At 52.4% G+C, this 13,268-nt stretch overlaps 2 protein-coding genes across 2 annotated transcripts; one reads left to right on the top strand and one right to left on the bottom strand.

Annotated features, from left to right (window-relative positions):
• Positions 1-19: 19 nt before the first annotated feature.
• On the bottom strand, positions 20-5,672 carry CENPT (centromere protein T). The gene is made up of 13 exons (XM_082607690.1): positions 5,490-5,672; positions 4,332-4,422; positions 4,105-4,192; positions 3,901-3,997; positions 3,644-3,780; positions 3,505-3,541; positions 3,141-3,289; positions 2,274-2,435; positions 1,642-1,962; positions 1,299-1,389; positions 518-694; positions 334-438; positions 20-252 (listed from the first exon to the last, which is right to left on the bottom strand). The coding sequence occupies exons 1-13, from the start codon at positions 5,600-5,602 to the stop codon at positions 129-131; spliced, it is 1,692 nt and encodes a 563-aa protein (XP_082463816.1). The 5' UTR covers positions 5,603-5,672; the 3' UTR covers positions 20-128.
• A 4,714-nt stretch (positions 5,673-10,386) lies between these two features.
• On the top strand, positions 10,387-12,510 carry THAP11 (THAP domain containing 11). The gene has a single exon (XM_082607577.1). The coding sequence runs from the start codon at positions 10,856-10,858 to the stop codon at positions 11,780-11,782; it is 927 nt and encodes a 308-aa protein (XP_082463703.1). The 5' UTR covers positions 10,387-10,855; the 3' UTR covers positions 11,783-12,510.
• The last annotated feature ends 758 nt before the right edge of the window (positions 12,511-13,268 follow it).

Here is a 13,268-nt window from a genome sequence, read left to right as displayed (position 1 = left end):
TGCACCAAAACACAGCATATTCTGTTTGTGACATTTTATTGATGCTGGGGGGCAGGGAGGAAACCTAGAAGTGTATGTGGGGCCAAGGGGCCCTGGGTAGGGACAGGGCAGGTGTTGAGGCCTGGCCACTACTGGGCAGGGAAGACAGTGTTGCCACTGAATGCACAAGGGATGAGCTGCTGTCGGTACTCCAGGGGCAGGTGCCGCTCCACGAGCACATGCAGGGAGGCTTGGTCAGTGACCAGGCCCTGCCTACAGCAGAGGAAGATGGAGAATGAGAGAATCAGCGCCAGCACTCCCACACCCAGCATCTCCCTGCTTCCATCCACTTACCTTCGCATCAGCAGCTCCAGGTCCTCTGGCCTCACAGTCTTGCGGCCAGCATGAGCAGCAAATACCTCCAGGTCGTCACAAAGATGCTTGAAATACTTGTCCAGGCTGCCAAGAAAGCAGGGGTAAAACAGTCTGTTCATGATCTGAGGGGTTCCTCTCCCCACCCCAAGTGTCAAGGACTCACCACTTCTCCACCATCTCCACAGCCTTCTTCTCCATGGGCATCTTAGCATAGAAGCCAAAGAGTTTCGCATAGTGGTTCAGTCCAGTCTTGTAGGGATCTTGACGGGGTCTGGAGCCAGGGATTCGGGGCTTGGGAGGAAGCCTGACCGACAGAGGCTCCGGAGGCTCTGAAGGTAACCTGGGGGCAAGGAGTGAACAGAGTTAGCTGAACTGCTGCTACCTAAAGAGGCCGCTAATCAAAGATAAGTCTTGCTGGCTCCTGCCAAGACTAGGGCCCTTGTGCTCCTTGGCCAGGCTGGACCAACAGCTCCAACCATTTCTGGGGGGCAGTGGGGACAGGGGGCTATGTAGAAGCCTGGTCTTTCCCTGGGGCCCCAACCCTCCACAATCTGGACACAATGTCCCAGTCTAGCCTCATCATACAAACCAGTACTTGCTCAGGCCCATGATCCCCAGGCTTTGGCATGGACATTCCCCCTACTCAGCCCACTGCTGCCTGTCCCATTCTGCTAATCCTCCTCCAGGGAGCCTTCTCTGACTGCATACTAACCTAGGCACTTCCCCCCTGCCCAGGCTCCTCTAAGCCCCTGCAGGCAGGCACCAGGATGACAGATGTGCTCTGAGTGGGCCCCATCCAGCCCACCTTAGGGTGCTCTCCTGGGTAATCATTTACACACCTAAAGGAAGAGTGATAAGAGTGATAACTCTGTGGTACCCAATGCCAACCTCAGTACCTGCCCCCTTCCAAGAAGCCCATGTGGAACAGGGTCGTGGGATCTTACACTGCAGTGCTAGGCGGTGGAGCTGGCTGAAGAAACTGAAGTCGCCTGGCCCGAAGGAACTCTGGGGTGCTGGAGGCCAACCCTGGACTTGCTGCAGAGGAAGGGCAGGGTTACAGAGGGTACAGGCCTGAGCATCTCACTCAACCCTGAAGGCCTACAGCCTCCTTATCCTGTTCCTCGAGGGCTCCATCTAGCTCCAGGCAAGCAAGGGGCCCTTCAGAGTTTCCCTAGCCCAAGACCACCTGTGCCCAGAAACACAAGCCAGGTAAGGCCCTCCTCCAAGGCCAGGGACACAGCTGTCACTTACCCACCCACCCCCTGATCCCTGCACTGGGCCCCTTACCTGTTCTACCAGAGGTGTCTTCATCCCCTGAAGATCCTTCTGGCTCCTTGGCCTCGACAGCCCCCCAGGATCCCTCTGCTTCGGTCACTTCTACGTGTCCTTCAGGCTCTTCTGCTCTGGTGGATCCCTGTGCTTCTGCTGCCTTCTCCACTTCCCTCAAGCTTCCTTCCATTCCTTCCTCTGCCTCCTCACCTGCTCCATTCTGTAAGGGCCCTACTCCATCTTCTTCAGAGATATTACTGCTGACGTTCGGAAAGCCCAGAGCAAGGGCATCAACCTCCTCCACCTCTCCTGCCAGAAGCTGGGCTGGCTTCCCAGCACCTGGATCAAGGGGAGAGAATACAGGCTAGAAAAGCAGTAGGCCCGGGCTGTAGCTCTGAGAAAGGTAAAGATGGAGTAGTAAAACCCAGCCTAGCCCATCAAGGAGGGAAGAGGGCCAGAGGCAGCCCCAGGGTACTGGTTTGGAATCTCCTGGCCCAACACTGACTCTGCTCTTGGATGGAGGGATCAACAGCCCTCCAAAGGGACTCGGGGGTGAGGGGTACACATATGGGCCTGAAGAGGAAAAAACACCAATGCCAATTCTTGCTTAAGCTAGGCTTGGCTCCAGGTTGCGTGCCCCACATACTCACCGTTGTTCTGCAGCCCAAGCCCACTGCTCCATGTCCTGCGACTGGCAGCCCTCTCCACATCTTTAGCCCCAGAGTGAGAGCGGCAAGGCAGGGAGTGGTGCACACTGGGGGAACGGCCAACCAAGGGCTGGGAGAAGGGCTGGGTGTCCTCCAACACTGTGTCTGTTGGCAGAGTAGCAACAGGGGTTCTGAGGCTCTCATCTGGAGATCAAGGTCCAGTTGGCACTCAGTGTTTTGCACGCCCACCTGCTGCTCTGCTAGCCAGTCACCAGGGCCTGGGGAGTGGACCCACAAGCCTGCCCAAGTGGCCCTTAGAGAGAAGACTAAGCCCACTCTAAGCCTAATCTCCCTTCCACAGCTCTCCTTGCTTACCTTCTGCTCCTTAGCCTGGCATTCCCAGGCTCCATAGGTTGCCCCACCCAATCTGCTCACCCATGCCTCCATTCTCCACTTCTCATTCAGGTCCCTCTGCCTGCAACCCTTCTCTTATCCTGGTGAACTTGACTTGTCTTTTGGAATCAGGCTCCCAGGTCAGCTCTGACTGAACAGCTGATCCTGAAACCTAGCCCCTTTCAACCTCCCAATAAGCTCCAGCCACCATATCACACCCCTTTCCTACCCTCAGTCCTATAGCTCTTCAAGGATATGGGGTCCTGGAAGATACAGAGGGACTAAGACTGGGCCCCCGCAAGACAAGAGGCCATTTGCAGAAAGAAAGCAGAAAGTCCTCATAGACCTACTGGCCAGGCTTGCTCACTGTTCTTGACTCAAAGGAGAGAGAAGCAACCTTGGACTCAGCAGCACCTCCCATCAATCATGGGGGGAAAGCTTTCCCCACAGGGCAGAAGATGGAAATCTCAACCTTACCTGGAGGAGCCAAGGCCAGGGAAGTATCTCGCAGATCCTGCAAAAATGTACCCACATCTACAGCTCGGCGGGTAGGAGGTCTGCGGGCCAAACCAGGCCTCTTCACTGATTGTGGCTGCAGAGGTGTGGCGAAAGTCAAGTTGAGGGAGCTGATAGGAGGGACAAGGCACAAAGGGAAGTCAGGTACCTGAGGTCCAACCACCCTCCCCCACCCCAGGAGTCCCCCAGCTGCCCCGGTGCTCTCATCTCTTAGAACCCAGCCACCATGCTGTGAGCATGGAGCAGTTATGGCCAGATTGCATTCTAGTCAGCACCCCCTTCCCCAAGGCTCTCCTCCACCAACTCCCGGAACAGGCAACAGCACCTGGTGAGGGAAGAGGCATCAGCATTCCCATGAGGCTCTGCAAGAGAATGTAAAAAGAAACGATAATAAGTTAGCCAGGCCTCTCTCAGTCTCTCCAGAGGACAGAGAGGGTGGCCACAGATGTTGTCCAGGACCTCACCTTGGGAGGGAGGCAGTCCCAAGTCCACTCCTTGCTGAAACACTGACAACCTCAGTCTCTGCTTCCTTCTGCCAAGAGCCAGCAGACCTGGAGCCAGGGTTGTTGGGGGCTCAAGTTCAGGAAGCTGCAGCTCCAGGCTACAAGGATGGAGCTTTTCTCAGACAAGCCAGGACACCCAACTCCGGCTCTTAGAGCCCCAAGAGGCTCCCTGACTAGTAATGCCCAGCAGCCTAGCCCAAGGAGGGAATTTACTGCACCTGCTCTGACCGCTTTCCCGTCTGGAAGCCTGGACCACCTGCGGTGCCGGCACTGGCTTCACCACTGACTCTGGCATTACGATGGAAGATTCTGGGGCTGTAGAAATAGCAAGGAGAGAGTGGAGCTGGCAGGGCAGGCTGCCCTAAATGAGAGATACCACAGGGCTGGTGCCTGATTCTCACTGCAGGCCAGTGCTCACTCACCAGTTAGTAAGATGTTCTTCATTAGAGTCCGGGGTGTCTGTTCCTCCAGGTGTCCACTGGCTTGAACATGGGCCAATCTGTCAATAGACTTTGGGTAAAAGCATCAAGCAATCAGTTTGTTCCTTTGCCTTGACAGTCCCTCAAGGTGGGCTCCAGAGCAGAGCTATAACTCAAGAGCCCCCGAAGGCAACCAGAGCCCTGTAGTGATCAGTGGGTAGGGCACTTACCCTGGCTCTATGAGAACAACGCCGGGCAGTCATCTTTGTTTGGCTCCTCAGCCTCCTAGAGGAAGGTGTTTGAAGCAGGGCTCTCTGGACACTGTGTAAAGAGCAGCAACTGTGAGAACTATGTAGGGAGGGTGAACTAGAGACGGGTCTTCGTCAGGGATCTTGGCTGAAGTCCTTTACCCTCAGGGACAGGGACCAGAAACCACTTGCCCTCCCACAGCCCTATTCCCAGTTCTATATCAACAGGGTTGTGGATGAAAGGGAGCCGAGGGGTATGGGAAGAGAGAAGGAATATGATGACCCAGCCAGAGAGAAGGGCTGAGGTGACTATGGCAGAGGTAGGGGTTAACCACACAGATAAGAGGAACAACTGGAAAAGTATCCATTCTAGACACTAAAACAATCCAGGAATATTTCAATATTTTTAAACCTTTTAAGTACTAGTCAGGGTCTGACAGCAACCTCCACATGGGTCACTCCAGCCCTACTCTCTCCAATCCAATCCCCTCTCAGATTCCAGAACCACATAAATGTTCCTCTGGCACAACTCCCACCTCATCACTCATAGGTCTAAAACCTATAATGAATGGCTTCCCATTGTCTATAAAGGAACTGCACTGCCCCAGGAAGTCAGCAGATGCCATCTTACACCCTCTCTGCACCATGAGCTCACCACAGCCCTCACCCACTGACACTCCCACCACGTCAGGCCAAATTCGCTGCTCTCTAGCAAAGCATCTTTCCAGTTCCTGCCTCCTGACTGCTACCCAGGCTATGCTCTGCAACTCCTTTCCCCTCTTTCGGCTGGGAACAGCTTGGGAGACAGTTCAGGGCAGATGCCTGGACATACTCTGGAAAAAAACTGGCTTAGAGAACATAGCAGAGGTCCAGATTCTGAGCACCTATCCTTCGCTTCCAGAAGCGGACCCCCAAGGACGCCTGCATAATTGAGCTCTGAGGTCCCGAGCGGCCTGGAGTCTCAGGGGTGGGCGCACAAACAGCTGACCCGAGCCCAGCGAGGAGAAAGGAGCCTGTTCTCAGAGGCCTGGACTCTGCTCCTCTCCGAGACTCAGTTTCCGTCTCCACACAGGGTCAGCTCTGGACCCCATCGCCCACTCCCTCTGGTTGCTCTTGTGTTGGGGCAGCGCCCTCACATACTCAGTCCGAGCACTCCGGGGTCGCCGCGGGGTGCGAGGATCCGCTGTATCCAGCACGCGCCGTAGTAGCGTGCGCGTCGTAGGCTCGCTGTCCCGGCTGTAGCTGTCCGCCATCGCCTCAGCAGCCAGCCCTCCCAGCCGCTTCGGTAGCTACGATAGCCGCCTTCCCGCCGCCACATTTAAGCCAACTCTCGCGATGCTGCTGAATTTAGGTCAACTCTCGCGAGGCTGCCGCACAGCCACACGGGAATTGCAGCTCTAGTCCTGCCGCCGGCTTCGCCCGGTGTGTACAGTGGTGGTAGCAAACGGGTTTTGCGGGCATCCTTACCTTGAGCCTGGGCAAGTATGTGCAGCCAGTCGAAGCCTCGGTTTCCTCACCTAAGGTAAGGTGAGGGTGATAACCACCTAATAAGGGTGTGTGTGTGTGTGTGTGTGTGTGTGTGTGTAATGACTCAATTAGATAATGTTTAACTCAGGATCTGACAAGTAATAAGCCAGGTCATGAATAAATAGCAGTGACTATTTGTGAGAATGTCTCTCATTCTCATCTCCCTCTCCGAAGATGAGGAGAGACACATTTGGGCCAGGAAAAAAATAACTGTATTCTATACGTGACCTGATCAGATTTGCATTTGCAAAGACCAATGTGTCTATAGGACCTGTATCTATCACAAGAGATCAGTTTGCAGGCTCAGAGGCTAGTGGGCTGTTTGTGATGCAGCAGAGATGTTAAAATCTCCAAACATCGGCAATTTTGAGATGAATTCCGGCTCTCAAAAGTTCTGTTAATGCTGGAGACTCCATTACCATATTTTCACCAATTGACAGCCCCCTGCCCCCTTTCTTACATTTTAATGGGAACTGAAATAGAACTTGAGCTCTGAGTTTCCTGTGGAGTTCTCCTTCATGCTCCTAAATTGTGTGTAAAGTTTCAGATACTGGCAGTGGCATGGGCATATTTGTGCTTATGTTAAAAAATAGAGCAAAGAAAAAAAAAGATTCTTGCTTCTCAAAATCAGAGAACTGCAGAGGAAAATTATATCAATATTCCTCATCATTTAGATCTGACCTTTGTGTTATCTGACTTAAATTGCTAGCCCTTTGCAGGCACATTTCCGCGATCACTATCAACCACCTAAGTGCAATATTTATTTATTATTTGTAAAGCTTTGGACTAGATAATATGGAAAAAACATAAAAAACTTTCCAAAACAATTTGAGAATGAGCTTACTTTTCATAGCATTATTTGTGTTTGCTTAGATTGTCTTTACTGTGTTTACATGATTGATTAAAATTTATATTTACTATTTGTCAAAAAAAAAAAACAAAACACAGGGACTGCTCTGCTGGTGTAGTGGTTAAGAATCCACCTGCCAATTCAGAGGACATTTGAGCCCTGGTCCGGGAAGATCCCACATGCTGTGGAGAAACTAAGCCCATGCACCACAACTACTGAGCCTGCGCTCTAGAGCCCACAAGCCACAACTACGGAACCTCAGTGCCACAGCTACTGAAACTGGTGAGCCTAGAGCCCGCGAGCAACAACTACTGAAGTCTGCGCGCCTAGGGCCCGGGCTCCACAACAAAGAGAAGACACTGCAGTGAGAAGCCCGTGCACTGCAACGAAGAAAAGCCCCCTCTTGCCTCAACTAGAGAAAGCCCACGTGCAGCAACGAAGACCCAATGCAGCCAAAATAATAATAATAATAAAATAATATTTTATAAATATTGTTTTAAATAATAAAACACTGGGGGAATTCCCTGGTGGTCCAGTGGTTAGGACTCTGCGCTCTCACTGCCGAGGGCCTGGATTCAATCCCTGGTCCAAGAACTAAAATCCCACAAGCCACGTGGTGTGGCCAAAAAACACAAGAAAGCAAAACCAAAAACGAACAAACAATCAGAAAAACTGGGTTCATGGGGCCAGACCATGTGAGGTATCGCAGGTTCTGGAAAGGAGTTTGGAGAATATTCTAAATGCAATAGGCCACCGGAGGGATTTAAGCAGAGGTATTACATAATTATATTTTCTTTGGCAGCCATGTAAAGAACAGATTGCAGGGAAGGCAAGATTGGAATCAAGGAGACATGTGACAAAGGTTCTTGACTTTCTCCAGAGGTGACAAGATAGAAGGTGGGCAGGGCAGTGGGGGTGGGGAGAAAGCCAGGCATTGCATTCCAGACATTCTTTTGAGTGTAGAAGACTAAGTGTAGATTAAAGGTGATTTTATGTACTGGAAGGTAGTTTTTTTTTTTTTTTAATTAATAATTAATTAATTAATTGGCTGCGTTGGATTTTCATTGATGCGCAAGGGCTTTCTCTAGTTGCGGCTAGCAGGGGCTACTCTTTGTTGTGTTGCGCGGGGTTCTCATTGTAGTGGCTTCTCTTGTTGCGGAGCACAGGCTCTAGGCATGCAGGCTTCAGTAGTTGTGGCACACAGACTCAGTAGTTGTGGTGCATGGACTTAGTTGCTCTGTGGCATGTGGGATCTTCCCGGACCAGGGCTCGAACCCGTGTCCCCTGCATTGGCAGGTGGATTCTTAACCACTGCGCCGCCAGGGAAGTCCCTTTTTTTTTTTTAAACATCTTTATTGGAGTATAATTGCTATACAATGGTGTGTTAATTCTGCTGTATAACAAAGTGAATCAGCTATACATAAACATATATCCCCATATCCCCTCCCTCTTGCATCTCCCTCCCACACTCCCTATCCCATCCCTCTAGGTGGACACAAAGCACAGAGCTGATCTCCTTGTGCTATGCGGCTGCTTCCCACTATTTTACATTTGGTAGTGTATATATGTCCATGCCACTCTCTCACTTCATCCCAGCTTACCCTTCCCCCTCCCCGTGTCCTCAAGTCTGGAAAGTAATTTTATAGAGCATAATTTTCAATGTTCTGTACATAAAGAAATGACATCAGTTTGACTTCTCACCAACATTTTTTGAGTAAGGTAGGTCTTGAGACTGGTAGGAGTAGAACCGTATCAGTAACTGTATGACAATGAAAATACATAATAACAGATGCAATGACCTTTGCTGAATTTTATCCCTACTGCACACATTTCATAAACATTTAAACATATAATGAAGTGTGTATTCATGTTTTTACACTTGTATAAATGATTCACCCAAATGAATGCACATCTTTCACCATGGGCTACACATACTAAAGAATGCATTTCTGAATTTGAAGGGGTTCAAGCTGTGGACCTCAGTTTGCATTGGCCAGGAGGAATGGTTCTGTGAAATCCACACAAATAACCAAGGGTCACATTGGTTGTAAACAGAAATGCAGTGGTAATGTTTGGGTGTTGGGACCAGAAAAATAGTTTTTTTCCCCATTGTCGTGTATGTTTCTAGAACATTTTAAGTATGGGTCTGTTTTACAACAAAGAATAACAAACTTGGACTTCCCTGGTGGTGCAGTGGTTAGGAATCCGCCTGCCAATGCAGGGGACACGGGTTCGAGCCCTGGTCCGGGAAGATCCCAGATGCCGCGGAGCAACTAAGCCTGTGCACCACAACTACTGAGCCTGCGCTCTAGAGCCCGCACGCCACAACTAATTGAAGCCCGCCCACCTAGAGCCCGCGCTCTGCAACAAGTGAAGCCACCACAGTGAGAAGCCCACGGACCGCAACAAAGAGTAGCCCCTGCTCGCCGCAGTTAGAGAAAAGCCTGTGTGTGGCAACAACGACCCAATGCAGCCAAAAATAAAAAGGAATAACTAAAAAAGTGACAGTTAACTTGGAGTGCTTTTGCAAACTTTTAAAAGGCCCGATCTATTTTGTTTTTATATCAAATAATTAGAAATAATATATAAACTAGGCTTCGAATTCATACCCGTGGTCTGTAATCAGAAGAGAAAAAAGTGAGGAGGGAGAGTCAGGAGAAAGGGTGAAGAATGGCAAGAAGTGGGAGAAACGGGGAACTCGGCAAAGGAGGGCTAGCTTACAGGTAATTCTCCTGGACGACTGCCTGGCCTCCTCTCTGGTTTTCCACAGCTTCTCTTGCCCTTTAGAACACTTTCCCCAAGGAAGTCGAGGGAGTGGGGAGGTAACTTGTTACAATACAAATCCTGTCCAACCTCTCGTTTAACACCCCTCCAACAGTTCCCAGTCACCAGCAGAATAAAATCACAAATCTTTTAACTTGGCCCAGTTTGGTATCTTTCGGAGCTTCTGCTATTCTGGCTACTCTTGAGGATCCTTAGGGGCAGAGCCTAGCTCCTTCCTGCCTCAGGTTGTTACAGGCTGGTTCCCGGGCAAAAACCAGCGACTCCTCCCTAACCAAGCTTTTCGTGGATTTTTTCGTCCTGGGCCTCCGCCTCCTACTTTTCCCTCTCCCTTGTTGATTTTGTTTTTTTGGAGCGTTTATTTCTGTGATTAGACATCCATTAGTGTGCATTCATTCACATCTATTATCCAAAAGTCTGACCCTCATCCCTCTATAGTCAGGCCAGGTCGGTATGGTTCCTGCAAGGTTCCCAACTCCCTGCACTATGCTCGGCGCACAGTAGGCGCCTAGTGATGACTATGTTTAGGTCAATAAGACAGTCAAGGCAAGCGGCATCTGAGTCCGGGGAGAGTTTCCAATGCAGACAGAAGGGCTCCCTGAGGTCCTCTGGGGCGCTGAGGCTTAGGTCCTTCCTCCCCTCCCCCGCAGGAATGCCCTGGACTCAGCAGCTCAGGGTTGGGGGACCGCTTCCGGCGAACAACACAACCTCGTCCGAATCCTGGTCGGCTTGCAACCCGACCTTTCCCTTAGGCGGCGCTCCAGGCCGCAGCCGCCAAGTTTAACGCAAGGCATTGCGGGATTTGTAGTTTCCGTGGGCACAGGCCCAGGGCGCTTGCGCACTGGGGAGACGCGCGCCGCCCGACCCCCCCCCATCAGGATTCCAGGTCCTTGCGAAGGGCGCTCCAAGCGACAGAGTTCCGACCGAATACGCCTCTCTAGTCCACCGAGGGTGAGCCGTGTAGGGGAAGAGTCCGCTCTACGTGGGCTGTCGCGGTGCCTTGCAAATAGGCCGGAACAAGCTCTCCCCCGCTCCGGAAGTGAGCGGCTTCTGCCGCGGTGCATTGTGGGGGGCGTAGTCCTCTTTCCCAGGCGGTCGTTCGCGGCGTCCCTGGGGCCCACTCTGGAGCGCAGGCGGGCGGCTGGGCGGCTGGCTCGGCGCGGGCCGACGGGAGGCGTATTCTGGGCACAGGGCGCCGGGCCAGGCCGGCCGTGCCGGGCGGCAGTAGTGGGACGCCGCCCAAGGCCTCGCGCGGTGCCGCCCGTCGAGGGGCGGGCGGCGGCATACAGACCGGGCCGTCGAAAGGCTCAGAAGGCCGGTGGGCCGGGCCGGGCCGCGCGGCGCAGCCATGCCTGGCTTTACGTGCTGCGTGCCAGGCTGCTACAACAACTCGCACCGGGACAAGGCGTTGCACTTCTACACGTTTCCCAAGGACGCTGAGCTGCGGCGCCTTTGGCTCAAGAATGTGTCCCGTGCCGGCGTCAGTGGGTGCTTCTCCACCTTCCAGCCCACCACGGGCCACCGTCTCTGCAGCGTTCACTTCCAGGGCGGCCGCAAGACCTACACGGTGCGGGTCCCCACCATCTTCCCGCTGCGCGGCGTCAACGAGCGCAAAGTAGCACGCAGACCCGCGGGGGCCGCAGCCGCCCGCCGCAGGCAGCAACAGCAGCAGCAGCAGCAACAGCAGCAGCAGCAACAACAGCAGCAGCAGCAGCAGCAGCAGCAGCCGTCGCCGTCCGCCTCCACTGCCCAGACCGCCCAGCTGCAGCCGAACCTGGTATCTGCTTCTGCGGCTGTGCTCCTCACCCTTCAGGCTGCTGTGGACAGCAGCCAGGCTCCGGGATCCGTGCCTCCGGCGCCCACCACTCCCACGGGAGAAGATGTGAAGCCCATTGACCTGACGGTGCAAGTGGAGTTCGCGGCCGCAGAGGGCGCAGCCGCCGCAGCCGCTGCGTCGGAGCTAGAGGCTGCTACAGCAGGGTTGGAGGCCGCCGAGTGCCCCATGGGCCCCCAGTTGGTGGTGGTCGGGGAAGAGGGCTTCCCTGATACTGGCTCCGACCACTCTTACTCGTTGTCGTCAGGCACCACAGAGGAGGAGCTCTTGCGCAAGCTGAACGAGCAGCGGGACATCCTGGCGCTGATGGAGGTGAAGATGAAGGAGATGAAGGGCAGCATCCGTCACCTGCGTCTCACCGAGGCCAAACTCCGTGAGGAACTACGCGAGAAGGATCGGCTGCTGGCCATGGCTGTCATCCGCAAGAAGCACGGAATGTGAACGAGTCCCCTTTCGGCCTTCGGGACTCCCAGACTCCTGCCAGCTTAGAGGGACCTGAGGCCGCCGCTGTTGAACTCCCTCATACTCCTGGGGCACTGGTTGGCAGTACTGAGCCTTAGGGCAGCTGAACTCTTTTGCTGGTGACCAAGCACCGTCTCTTGTTTCCTCCTGAAGCAAGGTCCTGAAGTCTGGGATCTCAGACTCTGCACTGGTGACACCAGCAATTATGACTTTGTCTACCCCTCCCTACCTTCACTCCCCAACCCCAAGTTTATGTTGCAGATTCTGGTTAAGCAGAGGCTTCAGAACCACTGAACTTGAAACTTATCCCCTAGGGATGCAGGCGAGATGCCCAAGGACTGTGGCTTTGGGAAAACAACTAAACATTGAGTTTGGCCGGCAATCAGAGACAGCTCTTCTGTGTGTAGTGATAAGAGATCCAAGTAACATCAGTTCTACTTTTTGTGCTTTTCCTTCCCAGGTGCAGCCTGTGATTCTGATGGGGACTGGCAGATCTGTGCCTCTGCCTCCTAGGACCTCCCTCCCAGGAGGTCATCAACAAGGGGATCTAGGTGACCTGTTGATGGAGATCCAGCTTGCCAGGGACTTAGGTCTATCCTGTTATGTTTGCTACTGGTTACAAATTCTATTTTCTGTACAATTAGTCAGACTAAAGTTTTCACTGTGTTTGTTTGGCAAAACAGATTAAACAGAAAGTAAGGTTTTTATTTGGGTTTCGCCAATTTATTTTTATAAGGACTCAGCTAAGGGTCCCTGAGACATGGGGAGATGGACTTCCTGATAGGCCTCCACCTTCGCCGCCTTAGGTCTCAAGGACCAGGCTGACCCTGAGAGTAGAGATGCTTCAGTGACTAGGTTTCTCCATAAAGAGGCCCTAAGCACAAGGACCCTGGCCTCATAAGGTCTTTGCAGAGTTCCAGCTCACCCCGAAGAGTTTGGAAATTGCACCAAGTGGTCCTGGTTTGTCCATGGGTTAGCTCCCTGTGTCCTTTCAACTGGGAGAAGGAGCAACTGAGAACTAAACTGAATTGTGGCAGCCCACTTCTCTGAGGGTTTTGAATTCCTTAAGAATTTTCAGCTGGAGTTGAATTTTGCTCACTATTATCGCCCTTAGGCCTAGTATGGTGTCTGGCACACATGGGTATTGCAGTTACTTAAATCAGTGAAGACCGTAGCTGGAACCAGCCATGGACTCTTATACAGATACCTTTGACTTTGGTACACTTTCATTGTGAAGGAGGTGGATCCATAGAGGACTTTAAGCATAGGAGTTGGGATTTGTGACCCCTTGACTCATTTTCTTGGCTGTTAACATCTTTCTTTAGATTGGATATTGTAGCGGCAAGGTGACATTTTTATCTATAGTTCCAAGTAATTTAGCTCAAAGCTAGCTACAGATGCCTTTAAAGCTAGCCATGTTTAACATGGGTGTTGGGGCACAAATGGACACTTATTGGGCTCCATA

The sequence above is a fragment of the Mesoplodon mirus genome (genome assembly GCF_964341445.2).
Source record: "Mesoplodon mirus genome assembly, chromosome: 19".
Lineage (NCBI taxonomy): Eukaryota > Metazoa > Chordata > Mammalia > Artiodactyla > Ziphiidae > Mesoplodon > Mesoplodon mirus.
The sequence above is the reverse complement of the archived record's forward strand: the minus strand, read 5'-3'. Positions and strand labels throughout refer to the sequence as shown.